Source organism: Balaenoptera physalus (assembly GCF_965194825.1).
Source record: "Balaenoptera physalus genome assembly, chromosome: 13".
Taxonomy (NCBI): Eukaryota; Metazoa; Chordata; class Mammalia; order Artiodactyla; family Balaenopteridae; genus Balaenoptera; species Balaenoptera physalus.
In genome coordinates, this window is record NC_138892.1 from 26651386 (window position 1) to 26671835 (window position 20450).

Below are 20450 nucleotides of genomic sequence, written 5' to 3' on the forward strand. Positions count from 1 at the left end.
TTCCTTTTCTTTCTGTATGCCTTTTACTTTTCTTACTGTGTTAGCTGAGTGCCATCCAGTACAGTTTTGAAAAGGAGTGGTGAGAAGGGACAGCGTTGCTTGTTCTTGTTCTTACTGGGAAAGCTATTTTTCTTACCATTAAGTATGCCTTTCTTTCTGCATTGTCACGTTCACATCTAAGAATTTTCGTGGTGTATGAAAAGTCCTTGACTGTTTATTTAGTGTACATCTTTAGGGATGAATTTATTTTGTTTCTCTGAACATGTCTTTGTTTTAGCATCATTCTTCAAAGTTGTAGTATTGCTGTATTTATCAAATGTTAGTTTGGCAGTTGTTTTCTTTCAGCACTGTACATTGTGTTCTGGCCTTCACTGTTGAAGCCACTTCTGTCTTTTTGTTGCTCTTATTTGCATGCACTTTGTCTCTTTCTGCCTGATTTTAAGATCTTCCCTTTATTTTTGGTTTTTAGCTGTCTTAACGTGATGTGCGTAGGTGTGGATTTCTTTTTATTTATGTGCTTGGGGATTGTAGGACTTTCTTTTTTGGTATTTATTTATTCATTTGGCAGTGTCGGGTCTTAGTTGAGGCACGTGGGATCTTTAGTTGCAACATACAGGATCTTTTTTTTTTTAGTTGCGGCATGCGGGATCTTTAGTTGTGGCATGTGAACTCTTAGTTGTGGCATGTAGGATCTAGTTCCCTGACTAGGGATTGAAACTGGGCCCCCTGCGTTGGGAGTGTGGAGTTTTAGCCACTGGACCACCAGGGAAGTCCCTGTAGGACTTTTTATATCTGAGAATTGATACCTTTCCTCAGTTTGGGGATGATGTCAAACTGGTTTGTTTCTTTTTTTTTTAAGATATTGCTTCTGCTATATTCTCTCCTTTCTTTCTGGGACTCCAATTTCATGTCTGTTAAAGTGACATTTTAACTTTATTCTCTGTATTTCTTTCCTTCTTTTCTATATTTTCCATCCTTGTTTCTCTTTCTACTTTATCTTGAACATATTCTTTTAAGCTATCTTCCAATTCCTTCCTAAACTATGTCTAATCTGGGCTGTTTTACCCACTCAGTTGAGCTCTTAATTTTGGTTATCATATTTTTCAAGTTTAGAGTTTCCATTGGTTTCTTTTAATGGTTTCTAATCCTTTCCCAAATTTCTCAACCTTCTTTTCTATTGCTTTGTACACAATTAGAATTTAAAAAATTCTTTTAGAGTCATTGTCTGATAACTCTTTAATAGTGAGACCCTGTGTGTCTGCCTATCGTCTGTTGTTTCTGTGGCTTTAATTTATGTTACCTTATCTTCCCATGGATTTTTACATGTGTGTATGTGTCACATATTTATTTTTTAGAGCAACTTGAGGTCTAGTCTAATATCTTTCTTCTGAATTACCCTTATTCCTAAGAGGCAGCCTTTGAAGTCTCTATCCAAAATGAAGGGTGTTCACCAGGGCTTCTCCACTCCTTGCTGATCTAATATATCTTCCTTTGAATTTAAAGACTGTCCCAGGGCATTCAATCTCCCAGCTACCTCTCTGGAATTGACAGATGCCTCTAGGGGAAGGGTGGTTCCAAGTGCCAGTCTCATCTTTCTGCATCCATATCTTCCCCCGTTCCCATCTCAGTAAATATTTATTCTTTTGTTTTCCAGTGTCTTCAAGCTGATTTTTAAAAAGTATGTATCCAGCTTTTCTTGCTGTCCTTAGCGGGAGGCTTGATCCAAATTACTTAATCCTCTATTACTGGTAATAGAAGACTGTCTTCAGATTTCTTGGTATAAGAGATAGATTATATGGTAACTGAGTTGGGGTTTTCCATTTTTAGCTAAAAATGTCCTTATATAATTAGTATAAAAAAATAGGAGTTCTTTCTTTGTAACCTTGAATATAGAATGATGGACCACTTTTGAAGGTCAGAGAAAGAATTGTTTTATGAGGCCTTTCTATCTATGACACTAGATATGTATTTGGAGGACTACCATACTATATTTTTCAAGATTATTATTGATAAGTTGATTACTACTGAATTAGAGAACTGGATATGTTATATGTGCAGAGTACTTGAAAACAGATAAACAATTCATTCTGACCTTGGTTAGATTCACACAAATTGGCAGATAGTTTTCTGTGATTCTTAACTATCCATAGGGGAGAAAATTCTGGAAAAGGCTATTGGCAAATGCAACCCAGGGGCTCATAACTTTGAGTCAAGGATTTCTTTCCAGTATCTAACTACTGTGTTTAAGCCTGTTTATAGTCAATCATCACAGAAATAGAGAAAAGTTAGTGATTATCGTGCATACTAGAGTCCATTTTCATTAGTATAGGGTTCACAAACTAGGAGAAAATCTGCGTGAACAAAGGTGTGATGTGCATATTTATTCAGGGGCTAGCTGGAGTAGAATATTCTTGGCAGATGGTAGGAAATGAGATTACACAAGGTAGATTGGGGCTGATTGTGTAGTGCTTTGAAAGACTGGGGTGTTTTGATTTTGTCTCATATGGGAGCTTTTAAGTGAGAATGAGAAATCAAATAACAGTTTCTGACTATTAATCTGGCAGTGTTTGGAGGGTAGACTAGAGAGAAAATATTGGAAGCAGGGCTAATAAAAAGCTCTAATAGTCTAGTTACGAGATGATACAAGCTTGACTTTTTGTGGTTAAGTAGGAATGGAGAGAATGGAATGCATTTTAAAGAAAGAGTATTTGTTGTTCATACATGGGAAGTTGAGAGAGAAAGCAGAGAAGACTTTGAGGTTGTAAGTGTGGATGAATGGTAGCATAATACTGGTATCAATATCAGAAGCTGGAAAGTAAGGATGTTGAAGGTAGATTGAAAGCAAGGGTAATGAATTTGGTTTCAGATAATTTGAATACAGGGTGATAGAATTGTTCATTATCTGAAAAACAGTTTGTAGTTGTTAAAAAGAAAATTTAACAGTAAAATGTTGAAAGTGCAAGGTGCAAGTTTTCCTGTCAGGGAGTCCCCCCATTATTATTTCCCCAGAAGTTACCACTATTCGCTGCTTGGTGTACCACTATTTGACTCTTTTTATGTGTATGTAAACATATGTGTGTGTGTATCTGTCATTTATACTCTTCACCATGCTGTGGGGATAGATCTAACTTGTCCTTTTTAATGCATAGTATAGATAAACCTTTATTTGTGGAAGTTTAGCTTATTTCTGATTTTTTCATTTTTTTAATTAAAAAAAAGTCACAAAGAATATTCTTATATAGTAATTACATTTGGGTACTCATCCAGCTATTGTCATAGAATAAATTCCTAGGATTGGGCCAAGGGATAAGCAGATTTATCATTTTGATACAGGTAACTTTGCAGAAAGCTTACTATAGATGTGTGTGTGTGTGTGTGTGTGTGTGTGTGTGTGTGTGTTTGTGTATGCATGCAAATTAACATGGTATTTTTTGTGGTATGAGGGGAAAGTATATCATGCGTTTGGGTGTGGTACCTACTGGTGATGTGTGTTGGTATATTCTAGCTTTATTATTCAAAAAATTAACATATTAAAAAGTAATGAAATTGCAAACATCATCTTGGAACAGGAGAAATCCTCCTGGTTTGGGAAAATACAAGAGGGCAGTACACATATGTTTGCATAGAAACTAGAATTGGAGATGAGGTAATGGTGGTGGTGATTGAGAAAGGAATATTCTGAAATTAGTGAAGTCTTGGAAAGTACGTCTAGTGAATATTTCAGTGCCAAGAGGGAAGGAGATAAATCATTTTAATTTTATTTTCCAGAAACTTTCAGGTCTTTGTAAATTGTATTTCTGTGAGGACTTAACTCTCATTTTAGGGTAGGGGTCAGTGAGAATGTTTACTTTACTGTCAAGTTAAATGCCAGTTTTATGATTCAGTTTATTAATTCCATGGCAAATGTATATTCTTGACAGGATTATGTTGTGGCAGCTGCTACAAACAGTGCACTCTGCATTTGCAAAGGTTGAATACTTGTCACATTTAACCGAAGAATAAGGAGTAAGGTGTCCTTGAAGGACTTTTACCCCTCTGTTAAAGTAGATAAAGCAGGAAACCAAAGCAACCTCAATTTTAGTTTAAAAGTCTTCTTATGTAACATGTAGACATCACATTAATTTATCAGAAATGATGTAGTTCAAGCAAGACTCAGTAATTCAATGGTTGGTTTGGGTAGGCTAAAGATGGTCTCTTGTAGTAAGAAAAGGTAATTCATAATCACCCATGACTAAGGGAGGTACTGTTAGGAAAAAATATATATAATAGTTTTGAGAAAGATGAATGAAGTTAAAAGGGACAGAATTGTTTTGATTAAAATTTTTGTTTTTAATTATTTACAGTAAGAACACTGTGTCATCATTTTTTACTTCTAGATACAGCAAACATGTGGTTACTTTCATAATCCTGGATTGGTGCTTTTGGGAATAGCTGAGGTGATTGACTTTGCTGTTCTTAGCACAGTGCATAATATATAGATGATCAATATTTATATGTTGACTGATTTCTTCTCTGAATCTGCAGCCTGAGTGCAGTCACCTTGTGTCAAATAAAAGATCCATTGTAGCATTAATCACAGACATAATTACATGCTGAAGGTCATCTTTGTGAAGACTGTGATTCTCCCCAGCCACTTATCAAGATCCAAATAGCTTTTCCCCTGGTTTCGGAGTATGGATTTCGTACCAGAATCCACTCTTGAAGTTTACCTCAGTAACTTCAGGAAACATTGGTGATTTGTGAATCTGGGACTACCTATACTGGAAGAGTCGTTACATCTAGTTAGGCTAATATTTGAAGATATGACCTTGATGGGCACAGAAACTGCATGGAAGTAAAGAAAATTTAAGGTATGATTCAACTTTATTCTTGAATTTTATTTTATGAACAACTGAAAATCTGAAAATTGGGTTTGTTATAGAAATGATAAGGAGAATAATGAGAAGTGATAAAAAATATATAATACTGAAAGAGTTCACTGATCACTAATTAAGTGTATTTCTCTCTTCAGGTATAATTTGGCCTCCCGAGATTCTGTCTTAGCACGAAGAAAGTGAAAAATACTCTTGAAAAGAAAACTAAGACGATAAGAAAGCAAGACTTGCTTTTACATGGTTGTCAGCTCACTTACCAACATGGACACTTTTCCCACCATTTTTCCTCCTGGTGGAGACAGTGGGCTGACCAGTTCTCAATCTGAGTTCCAAAAAATGTTAATTGATGAACGGTTACGATGTGAACATCATAAAACTAATTATCAGACTCTGAAAGCTGAACATACAAGGTAAATAAATTACTTAAATTTGGAAGTGAGAGGCTTGATTAAAAATTTTTATTTTGTCTGAATGTTTGCTCTGGAACATACAGTATAATTTTGTTATTTTGCAGTATACAGTATACATTTAAAACTTTTTAAATACAAGTAAATTTTCTTTAAATCAAGTGGATTATAAATTTATAAAAGTCTTGTTTTGAAAGTAGCAAGACATATAAAATTAAATGTATCTAGGTGGCTAAATATGTTTTTTTCCCCTTCAAAGTAAAATTGCATTCAGAAATTACAGTGTTAATAATAAATGAAACTGTAAAGCAATTATATTTGTAAGTTTAATGAATATATGATATTGATCTTGCTCTGTAGTGTTGGTTGACTTCACATAAAGTAATGCGATTAGAAAGCAAAGGATACACTTAAATTCTTCTTTTTAAAAAATCAGGTTGCAGGATGAGTACATGAAGTCACAAAATGAGCTCAAGCGCCTATTAAATGAAAAGCAAACTCACCAGGAAAAATTTCAGCTGCTGCTTGAAGAGCTACGAGGGGAATTAGTAGAGAAAACTAAAGATTTAGAAGAAATGAAGCTGCAGGTAAGAAAATATATTCAAGTTAGTATAAAAGTAGTCAGATATTTACTGGAAATAAATAATTTTGGTAAATTTGGTAAATTCTTTCTATATTCTTAATGAATATTTTGTTGTATCTCTGGGTGGTATAACTTAATCTTCTTTCATATACTCTAGAATGTTAGCTACCCTGTAGGGTTTAGCCACAAAACTGTTATTTTAGGTAAATTTGTATCATATTTCCTGTTCTGATTTAAATAATATCTCACTCTTCAGAATAATTGGAGGAAAGGCCAGTTTGTATTGATAAAAAAATCACAATTTAAAAATATTTTTAAAAATAAAGGTTTATTGGATTTTTTTAAGTACTGTAACTGATGCTGAGCTAAAAATGCCTGATGAGCTTCTTAAAAGACACTGTAAAACCAATATGTGTACGTAATTTATGTGCACAATGTAAGGTAAATGGAGTTTCTAAAGTAACAGATAGTTGGTACTAAAGTACTGACTAGTTTCTTTTGATATTTTTCACACTATTCATTTTCCATTTGCCTAAAAAGCAGAGCAAAGCTAAACCTCAGCACCAAACTTACTGTAAATTCAAATTAGTAGGTATTAGTAGTGATATTTTCCTGTAATCTCTGAGTAGCTCCAGCTGTGGATTTCTACTTATCTAGTGCTTGTTACAATAAGGCATTATTAATATTGGAGTCATGGGTTGATAGAGTGAAAAGCCATCTTTCAAGTCATCCAGTGTGGCATATCATCCAATTCATGTATTCTTTTGACAGCAGTGTTAAAGGAGTTTGTCGTTCAGTATCATCTCGAAATCTTCCATTGTTGGAAACACCACGACTTAAGCTTGGGTTGGAGCCTCCACCATGTTTACTGTTTCATTCCTAGGTATACATATTTAGGACATTTAAACAAATAAAAACCTCAGAAATGTGAGTTGAAGAGGGAAATATAATTTAAACCTTTAGAATTGGTGGATTAATTTGTTTTGCAAAAATTGAGGCCTATATGAATGCAGTCTGTGAGCACTAAACCCAAGGTATTCAAAGTATTCTTTTCAGGCATTGAAGATGTAATCACTGTTTTTTGAGAGTAACATGTAGACATGCTTATTTGTAACAAGCACATGCAAAATGGCCTAAGAAGACTGGAGTGGCTATATTAATATCAGATAAAATAGACTTCAAGACAAAGAGTATCATTAAAGATAAAAAGAATGTTTTTATAACCAAAAAAAAGGATCATTTTGCCAGGAAGGTGATGACCTTCAACAAATAGTTATGTTTCTATTCCTTGTTTTCTCATGTGAAAAAGGGCATAAAGGTTTTTATCTAACAGGGGTTGCTGTAAGGACTAATGAGATAATAACCTGTATGTTTTCAGTACGGTGTCTGGCACGTAGTAGCTACTCATAAATGATGGCAATTTTTATTCTGTTGGAATACAGCCTCCATGAGGGCAGGAACTTTTTTTTAGTGTGTCTCCAGTGCTCAGGATGGTGCCTAGCAAGTATTTGTTAAATGAATGACATGAATAAGTAGAATAAATGAGCGAGTCGGAATTGTTCTATTCATACATAGTATAATATTGCACTTGTTGTCTCACAGGTATCTGGAGCCTTAGCATCTTAGGGTTGATAATCATCTAGTTCTCTTTCATATCTGTCATGAGTTGAATTGTGTCCCCCAAAAGATAAGTTGAAGTTCTAACTCCCAGTACCTCAGAATGTGACCTTATTTGGAAATAGGGTTTTGCAGATGAAATTACTTAGGTTAAGATAAGGTCATACTGAAGTATGACAGGCCCTTAATCTAATATGACTGATGTCCTTAATAATAAGAAGAGAAAAGACATAGAGACAGAAACACATGGGTGGTGGTGGAGCAGAGAGAACGTCCTATGATGACAGAAGCAGAGATTGAAGTGTTGCAGCTGCCAGGGAATGCCAAGGATTGCCAGCACATCAAGACAAGCTAGGACAGGGCAAGGAAGGGTTCTTCCTACAGTTTTCAGAGGGAACACTTAGCCGACACCTTGATTTTGGACTTTTGGCCTCCAGAACTGTGAGGCAATAAATTTCAAAGCAGAATTCCTGTTTGGAACTCTTATGACACAGAGCTCTTCATTCTGTGCTTCAGTGCTTTCAGTGCTAGAGAACCTAGTGAACTTGTAAAGTGATACACTTCCATTTATGGATTGGAGTATGTTAAGCATTTTCTCTATCATATTGAAAGGAAATCATCCTCCCTGTAGCCTCCCTGTTGGTTATTGCAGTGTTCCTTGGACCTACACAAAATAACTCTGGATATTTCTTCATGTGATAACTTCCCAAATGTTTGCTGATAAATAAAATTTATCTGGTAAAGTTTCTGTTTTTCAAGATAAACATATCTGATTTCTATGTGATATTTACCTGGCAGAAATAACTGAAAGAAGCATTTATACATAAATACACATATTGAAGCAATTTAGCTATTTGCTTCAGTGGGTGTTTGCAATTTGTACAAATTGTGAGTTAAGTAAATCCAGCAAAGTAAAATCAGCAAGAAATACTTCAATGAAGGTTTTATGAAAGATAATTATTTAAAAAATACACATGTATTGTCTACCTGCAAAATGCCTTTTCTGATTTAGAATTTAATATCTCTTTGGCTTCATAGAAGAACAATATAAAAGACATTCATTTAAAGAATATTTCTGCATCACTTGTGTAGTTGTAGTGAATGGGGATAATAATAGTGCCTAGCTCATAGGATGATTGTAAAGTTGCAATGAATCAATGATAAGAAATTATTAGTACGGTGCTTTGATGTCGTAAGTGGTTATAACAAGTTAGCTATTACATTGTTGTTATGTAACATGTTAGCAAAACCTTTTTTAAAAATATGGGAGTCATTTTATATGTTTCTGATAAAAATTTAAAAAAATTAATTTACCAAACATTTATATGCTTTCTTTGTGCCAAGTAATGAAAACTGTGTAAACCAGTATGTTTACCATTTTATTTGGCTGCTAGGAAGCTCAGAGCAAAATTTATTACTCAGTTTGTCATTAATCTTTTAAGAATCTCTGGCACAGCAATATTTGCCCCCTTAAATCAAAATATTCTTGGTCTGTTTTGTATTATTATTATTTTTTATTGGAGTATAATTGCTTTACAATGTTGTGTTAGTTTCTGTTGTACAATGTACTGAATCAGCTCTATGTATACATACATCCCCTCCCTCTTGTACCTCCCTCCCCACCCCATCCCACCCATCTAGGTCATCACAGAGCACCAGGCTGAGCTCCCTGTGCTATACAGCAGGTTCCCACTAGCTATCTGTTTTACACATGGTAGTGTATTTATGTCAAACCTTATCTCCCAATTCATCCCACCTGCCCCTTCCCCTGCTGTGTCCACACGTCTGTTCTCTACATCTGTGTTTCTTTTCCTGCCCTGCAAATAGGTTAATCTATACCATTTTTCTAGATTCCACATGTACACGTTAATATTGTTTTGTATTATTAATATGACAAATGTTGGAGTATTGAAGATTTTTTATAGATTTAATATAGGTAATGACACATAGACGGTTGTATGACAAAGCATTCTTTTAAGTTTCTTTTCAGACAAGTAGTGGCAGTATTCCATTAGAAATCTAAGACACAGCATAATTTCCTCCTAATTTGACATTGAGTTAACCCTCTAATTCTATGTCTTTGGTGTATGTCAGCTTTGAGAGAGAGGGAGAGGGGAGGAAGATAGATTTTTCTATGTGTGTGCTTGTTGTTAATAAGTTTCTTATGAGATAAGCATCTCTAACCATAAATTTTTTTCTTTATCAGAGACCTCATTGATCACAAGACTCCTGTGTAGTTACCAATTGCAGTGTTGTTTTTTCCTTTGTGTAGATACATTTTTCCATCAGTATCATTTTCCTTCCATCTTATGGACTTTAACATTTCTTATAGTGCAGAAATACTGGTGAGAATTTTTTCAGCTTTTATATGTATATATAAGAAATGGTGTTTAAAGGTATTTCTGCTGAGTATTGAGTTCTAGATTGACAGTTTTTTCCCCTAATACTTTAAAGATGTTGCTCTTCTGTCTTCTCACTTATGTGTCTCATAAGAAATTTGTTGTCATCTTTATCTTTGTTCTGTTTATCTAGTGTGTCTTTTTTTCTTGTCAGCTCTTAAGATTTTTTTCTTTATTGCTTCTTTTCAGTAATTTGATTGACCTGCCTTTGCACATTTCTTCATGTTTCTGGTGCTTGAGGTTTAATGAGCTTCTTGGGTCTGTGGGTTTATAGTTTTCATCAAATTTAGAAAAATTTTAGATATTTTATCTCAAAATATTTTTTTCTGCCTCCTATTTGATTTCCTTTGGGGACTCTGCTATTAGGCCACTGAAAGTTCTCCCATAACTCACTGATGTTCTGTTTGTTTGTTTGTTTATTTTTAAAGATTTATTTTTAAATTTATTTATTTTTGGCTGTGTTGGGTCTTAGTTGCGGCACGTGGGATCTTCGTTGAGGCACACGGGATCTTTCGTTGCGGTGCATGAGCTCTTGGTTGCAGCATGCAGGCTTCTCTCTAGTTGTGGCGTGCGGCTTTTTCTCTCCTTTAGTTGTGGCGTGCAGGCTCCAGGGCATGTGGGCTCTGTAGTTTGCGGCATGCAGGCTCTCTAGTTGAGGTGCGTGAGCTCAGTAGTTGTGGCGTGTGGGCTTAGTTGCCCCTCGGCATGTGGGATCTTAGTTCCCTGACCAGGGATCAAACCCGCATCGCCTGCATTTTAAGGCAGATTCTTTACCACTGGACCACCAGGGAAATCCCTGTTTATTTATTTTTAATCTTTTTTGTCTCTTTGTTTCATTTTGGATAGTTTCTGTTGTCATGTCTTTAAGTTCTTTGATCTTTTTTCCTGCAATGTCTAATCTGCAAGTAATTTCATACTGCATTTTTCATCTCAGAAATTGTAGTTTTTATCCTGAAGTCCAATTTTGATTTTTTTCATATTTTCCTTGACATGTTCAATCTTTACTGTAGCTTTATGTGGAATTCAGTTATAGTAACTATATTAATGTCTTTGCTAATTTTAGCATCTCTGTCACTTCTGGGTTGGTGTTGGTTGGTTGGTTTTCTTTTCCTATTTATTGTGGGTAGTATTTTCAGGCTTCTTTACATGTCTGCTAAATTAAAAAAAATTTTTTTTTAAATTTTATTTATTTATTTATTTATTTATGGCTGTGTTGGGTCTTTGTTTCTGTGCGAGGGCTTTCTCTAGTTGCGGCAAGTGGGGGCCACTCTTCATCGCGGTGCGTGGGCCTCTCACTATCGCGGCCTCTCTTGTTGCGGAGCACAGGCTCCAGACGCGCAGGCTCGGTAATTGTGGCTCACGGGCCTAGTTGCTCTCGGCATGTGGCATCTTCCCAGACCAGGGCTCGAACCTGTGTCCCCTGCATTGGCAGGCAGATTCTCAATCACTGCGCCACCAGGGAAGCCCCTAAAAAAAATTTTTTTTGTATTTAAGTTTCAAGTGTAGGGCACTATGGTTCAACATCTGTATACACTACAGAGTTACCACCACAAGTCTAGTTATCATCCATCACCATACAGTTGACCCCCTTCATCCATTTTGCTCACCTCCCAACCCCCTTCTTCTCTGGTAACCACTAATCTGTTCTCTGTATCTCTGAGTTTGTTTTTGTTTTATTTTGTTTGTTTGTTCATTGGTGTGTGTGTGTGTTTTGATTCCACATATGAATGAAATCATATGGTATTTGTCTTTCTTTGTGTGACTTATTTCACTTAGCATCATACCCTCAAGGTCCAACCATGTTACGAATGGCAGGATTTCATTATTTTATGGCTGAGTAGTATTCTGTTGTGTTTGTGTGTGTGTGTGTGTGTGTGTGTGTGTGTGTGTGTGCGCGTATGTATAATGTTCTCTTTATCCATTCATCCGTCAGTGGGCACTTAGGTTGTTTGCATATCTTGGCTATTGTAAATAATGCTGTAGTGGACATAGGGGTTCATATATCTTTTTGAATTAGTGTCTTCATGTTCTTTAGATAAATACCCAGAAGTGGAATTGCTGGATCATATAGTAGTTCTATTTTTAATTTCTTTAAGGAACCTCTATACTGTTTTCCATAGTTGCTGCACCATTTACATTCTCACCAACAGTGTAACAGGGTTCTCTTTGCTCCATATACTCACCAACCCTCGTTATTCATTGTTCTTTGAAAATCACCATTTCTGACAGGTATGAGATGATATCTCATGGTTCTGATATGCATCTTCCTGATGATTAGTGATATTGACGATCTTTTCATGTGCCTGTTGGCCAGCCTTATGTCTTCTTTGGAAAAATGTCTATTCAGATTCTCTGCCCATTTTTAAGTTGGGTTGCTTGGTTTTTTCTTGTTGAGTTGTAGATAGGTGATTTGCAAATAACTTCTCCCATTTAGTAAGCTGCCTTTTGTTTTGATTATGATTTCCTTTGCTGTACAGAAGCTTTTCAGTTTGATGTTTGTTTTTTTGCTTTTCTTTCTCTTTCCTTTGGAGTCTGATCCACTAAAACATTGGTAAGACTAGTATCAGTAAGGTTACCACTTATGTTTTCTTCTAGGAATTTTATGGTTTCAGGTCTTGAATTCAAGTCTTTACTCCATTTTGAGTTACTTTTGTGTATGGTGTAAGATGGTGGTCTAGTTTTTTATTCATTTTTTGCATGTGGCTGTCCAGTTTTCCCAGTATCATTGACTGAAGAGACTGACTTTTTTCCCAGTATCATTTTTTTTTGAATTTTATTTATTTTTTTATACAGCAGGCTCTAATTAGTTATCCATTTTATACATATTAGTGTATATATGTCAATCCCAATCTCCCAATTCATTACATCATCACCCCCTCTCCCCGCCACCACTTTCCCCCCTTGGTGTCCATATGTTTGTTCTCTACATCTGTGTCTCAATTTCTGCCTTGCAAACCAGTTCATCTGTACCATTTTTCTAGGTTTTACATATATGCGTTAATATATGATATTTGTTTTTCTCTTTCAGACTTAATTCACTCTGTATGACAGTCTGTAGATCCATCCACGTCTGTACAAATGACCCAATTTCGTTCCTTTTTATGGCTGAGTAATATTCCATTGTACATATGTGCCACATCTACTTTATCCATTCATCTGTCGATGGGCATTTAGGTTGCTTCCATGACCTGGCTATTGTAAATAGTGCTGCAATGAACATTGGGGTGCATGTGTCTTATTGAATTATGGTTTTTTCTGGGTATATGCCCAGTAGTGGGATTGCTGGATCATATGGTAAATCTATTTTTAGTTTTTTAAGGAACCTCCATACTGTTCTCCATAGTGGCTGTATCAATTTACATTCCCACCAACAGTGCAAGAGGGTTCCCTTTTCTCCACACCCTCTCCAGCATTTGTTGTTTGTAGATTTTCTGATGATGCCCATTCTAACTGGTGTGAAGTGATACCTCATTGTAGTTTTGATTTGCATTTCTCTAGTAAGTAGTGATGTTGAGCAGCTTTTCATGTGCTTCTTGGCCATATGTATGTCTTCTTTGTAGAAATGTCTATTTAGGTCTTCTGCCCATTTTTGGATTGGGTTGTTTGTTTTTTTAATATTGAGCTGCATGAGCTGTTTATATATTTTGGAGATTAATTCTTTGTCCGTTGATTCATTTGCAAATATTTTCTCCCATTCTGAGGGTTGTCTTTCCATCTTGTTTGTAGTTTCCTTTGCTGTGTAAAAACTTTTCAGCTTCATTAGGTCCCATTTGTTTATTTTTGTTTTTATTTCCATTACTCTAGGAGGTGGATCAAAAAAGATCTTGCTGTGATTTATGTCAAAGAGTGTTCTTTCTATGTTTTCATCTAAGAGTTTTATAGTGTCCGGGCTTACATTTAGGTCTCTAAACCATTTTGAGTTTATTTTTGTGTATGGTGTTAGGGACTGTTCTAATTTCATTCTTTTACATGTAGCTGTCCAGTTCTCCCAGCACCACTTATTGAAGAGGCTGTCTTCTCTCCATTGTATATCCTTGCCTCTTTTGTCATAGATTAGTTGACCATAGGTGCGTGGGTTTATCTCGGGGCTTTCTATCCTGTTCCGTTGATCTATATTTCTGTTTTTGTGCCAGTTACCATATTGTCTTGATTACTGTAGCTTTGTAGTATAGTCTGAAGTCAGGGAGTCTGATTCCTCCAGCTCCGTTTTTTTCCCTCAAGACCGCTTTGGCTATTCGGGGTCCTTTGTGTCTCCATACAAATTTTAAGATTTTTTGTTCTAGTTTTGTAAAAAAATGCCATTGGTAATTTGATAGGGATTGCACTGAATCTGTAGATTGTATTGGGTAGTATAGTCATTTTCACAATATTGATTCTTCCAATCCAAGAACATGGTATATCTCTCCATCTGTTGGTATCATCTTTAATTTCTTTCATCAGTGTCTTATAGTTTTCTGCATACAGGTCTTTTGTCTCCCTAGGTAGGTTTATTCCTAGGTATTTTATTCTTTTTGTTGCAATGGTAAATGGGAGTGTTTCCATAATTTCTCTTTCAGATTTTTCATCATTCGTGTATAGGAATGCAGGAGATTTCTGTGCATTAATTTTGTATCCTGCAACTTTACCAAATTCATTGATTAGCTCTAGTAGTTTTCTGGTGGCATCTTTAGGATTCTCTATATATAGTATCATGTCATCTGCAAACAGTGACAGTTTTACTTCTTCTTTTCCAATTTGTATTCCTTTTATTTCTCTGATTGCCATGGCTAGGACTTCCAAAACTATCTTGAATAATAGTGGCGAGAGTGGACATCCTTGTCTTGTTCCTGATCTTAGAGGAAATGCTTTCAGTTTTTCACCATTGAGAATGATATTTGCTGTGGGTTGGTTGTATATGACCTTTATTATGTTGAGGTAGGTTCCCTCTATGCCCAATTTCTGGAGAGTTTTTATCATAAATGGATGTTGAATTTTGTCAAAAGCTTTTTCTGCATCTATTGAGATGATCATATGGTTTTTATTCTTCAATTTGTTAATATGGTGTATTACATTCATTGATTTGCATATATTGAAGAATCCTTGCATCCCTGGGATAAATCCCACTTGATCATGGTGTATGATCCTTTTAATGTGTTGTTGGATTCTGTTTGCTAGTATTTTGTTGAGGATTTTTGCATCTATATTCATGAGTGATATTGGTCTGTAATTTTCTTTTTTTATAGTATCTTTGTCTGGTTTTGGTATGAGGGTGATGGTGGCCTCATAGAATGAGTTGGGGAGTGTTCCTTCCTCTGCAACTTTTTGGAAGAGTTTGAGAAGGATTTGTGTTAGCTCTTCAAGCCATCTGGTCCTGGACTTGTGTTTGTTGGAAGATTTTTCATCACAGTTTCAATTTCATTACTTGTGATTGGTCTGTTCATATTTTCTATTTCTTCCTGGTTCAGTCTTGGAAGGTTATACCTTTCTAAGAATTTGTCCATTTCTTCCAGGTTGTCCATTTTATTGGCACAGAGTTACTTGTAGTAGTCTCTTAGGATGCTTTGTATTTCTGTAGTGTCTGTTGTAACTTTTCCTTTTTCATTTATAATTTTATTGATTTGAGTCCTCTCCCTCTTTTTCTTGATGAGTCTGGCTAATGGTTTATCAATTTTGTTTATCTTCTCAAAGGACCAGCTTTTTGTTTTATTGATCTTTGCTATTGTTTTCTTTGTTTCTATTTCTGCTCCAATATTTATGATTTCTTTCCTTCTGCTAACTTTGGGTTTTGTTTGTTCTTCTTTCTCTAGTTCCTTTAGGTGTAATGTTAGATTGTTTATTTGAGATGTTTGTTGTTTCTTGAGGTAGGATTGTATTGCTATAAAGTTCACTCTTAGAACTGCTTTTGCGGAATCCCATAGGTTTTGGATTGTCGTGTTTTCATTGTCTTTGTCTCTAAGTAATTTTCGATTTCCTCTTTGATTCCTTCAGTGATCTCTTGGTTATTTCATAACGTATTGTTTAGCCTCCATGTGTTTGTGTTTTTTTATGTTTTTTTCCCTGTAATTGATTTCTCATCTCATAGCATTGTGGTTAGAAAAGAGGCTTGGTATGATTTCAGTTTTCTTAAATTTACTCAAGCTTGATTTGTGACCCAAGATGTGATCTATCCTGGAGAATGTTTCATGCACACTTGAGAAGAAAGTGTAATCTGCTGTTTTTGGATGGAATGTCCTGTAAATATCAGTTAAATCTACCTGGTCTGTTGTGTCATTTAAAGCTTGTGTTTCCTTATTAATTTTCTGTTTGGATGATCTGTCCATTGGTGTAAGTGAGGTGTTGAAGTCCCCCACTACTACTGTGTTACTGTCGATTTCCTCTTTTATAGCTGTTAGCAGTTGCCTTATGTATTGAGGTGCTCCTGTGTTGGGTGCATATATATTTATAATTGTTATATCTTCTTCTTGGATTGATCCCTTGATCATTATGTAGCGTCCTTCCTTGTCTCTTGTAACGTTCTTTGTTTTAAAGTCTATTTTATCTGATACGAGTATTGCTACTCCAGCTCTCTTTTGATTTCCATTTGCATGGGATATCTTTTTCCATCTCCTCACTTTCAGTCTGTATGTGTCCCTAGGTCTGAAGTGGGTCTCTTGTTAGACAGCATATATATGGGTTTTGTTTTTGTATCCATTCAGAGAGCCTGTGTCTTTTGGTTGGAGCATTTAATCCATTCATGTTTAAGGTAATTATCAATATGTATATTCCTATTACCATTTTCTTAATTGTTTTGGGTTTGTTTTCGTAGGTCCTTTTCTTCTCTTGTGTTTCCCACTTAGAGAAGTTCCTTTAGCATTTGTTGTACAGCTGGTTTGGTGGTGCTGAATTCTCTTAGCTTTTGCTTGTGTGTAAAGCTTTTGATTTCTCCATCGAATCTGAATGAGACCCTTCCTGGGTAGAGTAATCTTGGTTGTAGGTTCTTCCCTTTCATCACTTTAAGTATATCATGCCACTCCCTTCTGGCCTGTAGAGTTTCTGCTGAGAAATCAGCTGTTAACCTTATGGGAGTTCCCTTGTATATTATTTGTCATTTTTCCCTTGCTGCTTTCAGTAATTTTTCTTTGTCTTTAATTTTTGCCAGTTTGATTACTATGTGTCTCAGCGTGTTTCTCCTTGGGTTTATCCTGCCTGGACCCTCTGTGCTTCCTGGACTTGCGTGGCTATTTCCTTTCCCATGTTAGGGAAGTTTTCGACTATAATCTCTTCAAATATTTTTTTGGGTCCTTTCTCTCTCTCTCCGCCTTCTGGGACCCCTATAATGTGAATGTTGTTGTGTTTAATATTGTCCCAGAGGTAGGCTTTTTATTCTTCTGCATGTGGTGGTCCAGTTTTCCCAGTATCATTTGTTGAAGAGACTGTCCTTTCTGCAGTGTATTTTTTTCTTCTTTTGTCATAGATTAAATGTCCATATATGCATGGGTTTACTTCTGGGCTCTCTATATTCTGTCCCATTGATCTGTGTGTCTGTTTTTGTGCCAGTATCATACTGTTTTGATTACTATAGTTGTGTAGTACAGTTTGAAATCAGGGAGTGTGATACCACCAGCTTTGTTCTTATTTCTCAAGATTGTTTTGGCTATTCAGAGTCTTTTGTGGTTCCATACAAACTTTAGAATTATTTCTGGTTCTGTGAAATCTGCCACTGGCATTTTGTAGGGATTGCACTGAATCTGTAGATTGCTTTGGGTAGTATGCACATTTTAACAATATTCTTCCAATCCATGAGCATGGAATATTTTTCCATTTTTTAGTATCTTCAGTTTTTTTCATCTGTGTCTTATAGTTTTCAGTGTACAGGTTTTCCCGTCCTTGGTCAAATTTATTCTTAGGATTTTTATGCCTGGTAAATATTTATTGGATGCTAGACATTGTGAATTTTACTTTGATGAGTGCTAGATATTTTTGTATTCTGGTAAATATTCTTAAGCTTTGTTCTGGGACACAATTCCTTGGAAACATTTTATCATTCTGGGTCTTGCTTTTAAGATTTGTTAAGTGAGAACAGATTAGTGTTTAGTGCTAATTATTTCCCACTGCTGAGACCCTTCTGAGTACTCTACTCGTATCTCTCTGAAATGAAGTTTTAAGTCTGGCTTTTGGGAAAAGGAACTCTGTGTGAGCTCTACATACTCATCCCTCTAATCCTTTCAGGTGGTCCTTTGCCATGGCCAGGAAGCTTTTGCAGAGCTCACCTTTTGTGTTTTCTGTCTCTTAGGGATCTTTCTTGCTTCATTATGTCCAGTGTCTTGAAAACCATTGTTTGTTTTTTGTTCAGTCTTTTATTTGTTTCAGGCAGGAGGGTAAACCTGGTCTCTATGCCATCTGCTGGCAGTGGAAGCACTTTTATTTTTAATTAAAATATTTTAATTAATTATGGAAATCTCAAACAAGTACAGAAGTATAGTGAGTGGTATGATGCATCCCCACATACCCATCACCCAGCATCAGTAATTACCATCTCTGAGCCAGTCTTGTTTTATCTTCTAACACTTCTGCCTCTGTCTCTCAACCCCTCTGGGTTATTTTGAAGCAAATCATATCATCTCAACCCTAAATATTTTAGTATACATCTCTATTATATACCAAAGCAGTTCCTCAAAAGTGTTTCCACAATACCATTTACATACCTAAAGTACTTATTTCTTTGAACCTCTTAGTGTTGTGTCTTTGTTCATGTATTCCTAATTTTCTCACAGTTTTGCTTGTTTGTTGTTATTTTTAAAGTTGGTTTGTTTGAAAAAGTATCCAAATAAAATTTACTTATTCTTTTTAAATTACCATTCCTTCTCACTTTGGACTTGAAATTATTACAGACTCTTGACATCATAAACCATATTATAACAGGATCTTTCCATCTGGTTTCTTTAGCCCCATTCACTGCCTCTCCTTCCCATAGCCACCAGTTCTCTCCCACCAAAACTTTTGATCCATCTTGCTTCTTCCTAAAATATACATATGGTAATGCTCTTCTTAAGCTTAAAAACCTTCAGTGAATAAGCAAGGTACAGAAAAATGTGTATGGTATGCCTTTCTTTACAGAAAAATTAAAAGTAGTATATATGCTTATATATCTGTATACTGCTTCAAGAAGGATACATAAATTATTGACAGTGGTTGCTTCCTAAGAGGGAAACTAGATGACTGAAGTGAGAAGAAGACTTAGTTTTTTAATATTATATTTTATTTTGTTTGAATTATTTTATTTATGTAATTATATTCATTTTAAGTAAAAGGAAAAAAATTTTAAATACTGAGTAAATTATAAGAGTATGAACTTGGTGTTCAGGAAGCTTCCACTATGTGGCTCCCACCTCTTTCCCTTTTGTTTCCAGCCAGGATGCAGCTCTCCAAGGTGGCGTTTAATGGAAATGTGTCAGCATGGCCTTGGTGTCACAGAGTCTAGAGATTACTACCAACATTAACACAGGGGCCCAGGATTCTAAATTTTCTGTAATGCTTAGGGTGGTTCTACCTAAAATGCCTTTAGGTCACCTTTGAGGATCATTTTTCTCCCCAGGGAATTTAATATTTTATCCATTCTTTGGTTTTGGGTTCTACCTAAGCTTTAGTTTTCCCATTCCTTTGATGTGCCATTCTTTATATCCTAAATATCTTTTTTGTTCATCTTTACCTTTCTGGTAAGCCTGTATTGCCTATTTTTATAGGTATTCGTATGTATAAATTATTTTTCACTTGAAAGTTTGAACTTTTTATAGGGAGAGATATACTTCCTTTGAGGTTTTGTAACCTTTAGCAAGTTTGACTCTGTGTGTATTTCAGTTTCGATAAAAAGGGGTACGATAATGTAGCTATATTCTGGATTGTTGTGGGGATTAAATAAATTAATGCATGTAAGGAATTGAGAACAGTATGTTATGTAGATTATAGTATGTTGCACAATGCTTTACATATAGTAGGCATTCATTCAGTAAAGTTTTTGGAATATTTGGAGTATTGATGAATAAATAAATGAATGTTATTCTTAGTTTTCAGAGATTAATGTAAATATAAACTAGGTCTTTTTTTTTTTTTACAACCAGTATTCATTAATTAATTGATTAAAGAAATAATCGAGTGTTTCCTTTGTGCTAGGCAGTAGTGCGAGGTTTCGGGAACACATGGTGACTAAAGACTAACTGTGTGTTCTTTTAAGGAGCTTACGTAAATACTTATTGAAATATGAGTTCTGTAAGAGTGTAACATGGAGGAGCCTAAATTAATTTTGCTGGTAAATATCAGCTTTCTCTGATTGAATATAAGTCTGAAGAATTTCCTATGGTATACCAAATTGTTATACCTTTATTTTGCTTGCTTTAGAAAATAGAATCAGCCACTGTATCCAACATGATAATCTTAGCTGCCGACATAGTTTTTCCTGTTAATAACAATAATAATAATCAGTGATTGTCTTTACCTCATGTTAATGGAATTTTGGACATCTCTGAGAGCTTGAAATTGAGTTTCTTTGTTTCAAATTATGGTTCTATTTATATAATGGTTATTGTAAAATTAGGTATATCATGAAATTTCTATT

The 20450-nt window shown here is 35.3% G+C and overlaps 1 protein-coding gene across 14 annotated transcripts in view; it reads left to right on the forward strand.

The window, feature by feature from the left end:
- The window catches only part of CEP83 (centrosomal protein 83), a 147000-nt gene that overhangs the window by 53077 nt on the left and 73473 nt on the right, over positions 1-20450 (forward strand). For 3 of the 14 annotated variants that reach the window (XR_014252179.1, XM_082418949.1, XM_082418948.1), the window contains exons 1-3: positions 1669-4850; positions 5012-5284; positions 5718-5868. Coding sequence is in view for 11 of the 14 variants with exons in the window: in XM_082418949.1 (XP_082275075.1) it covers positions 5112-5284; positions 5718-5868 (324 nt within the window). In the remaining 3 variants the exon portion in view is untranslated. Of the gene's footprint in view, positions 1-1654; positions 4851-5011; positions 5285-5717; positions 5869-20450 lie in introns of those variants that run through there. The other 11 variants (XM_082418955.1, XM_082418946.1, XR_014252180.1 and 8 more) reach the window with 9 other exon arrangements.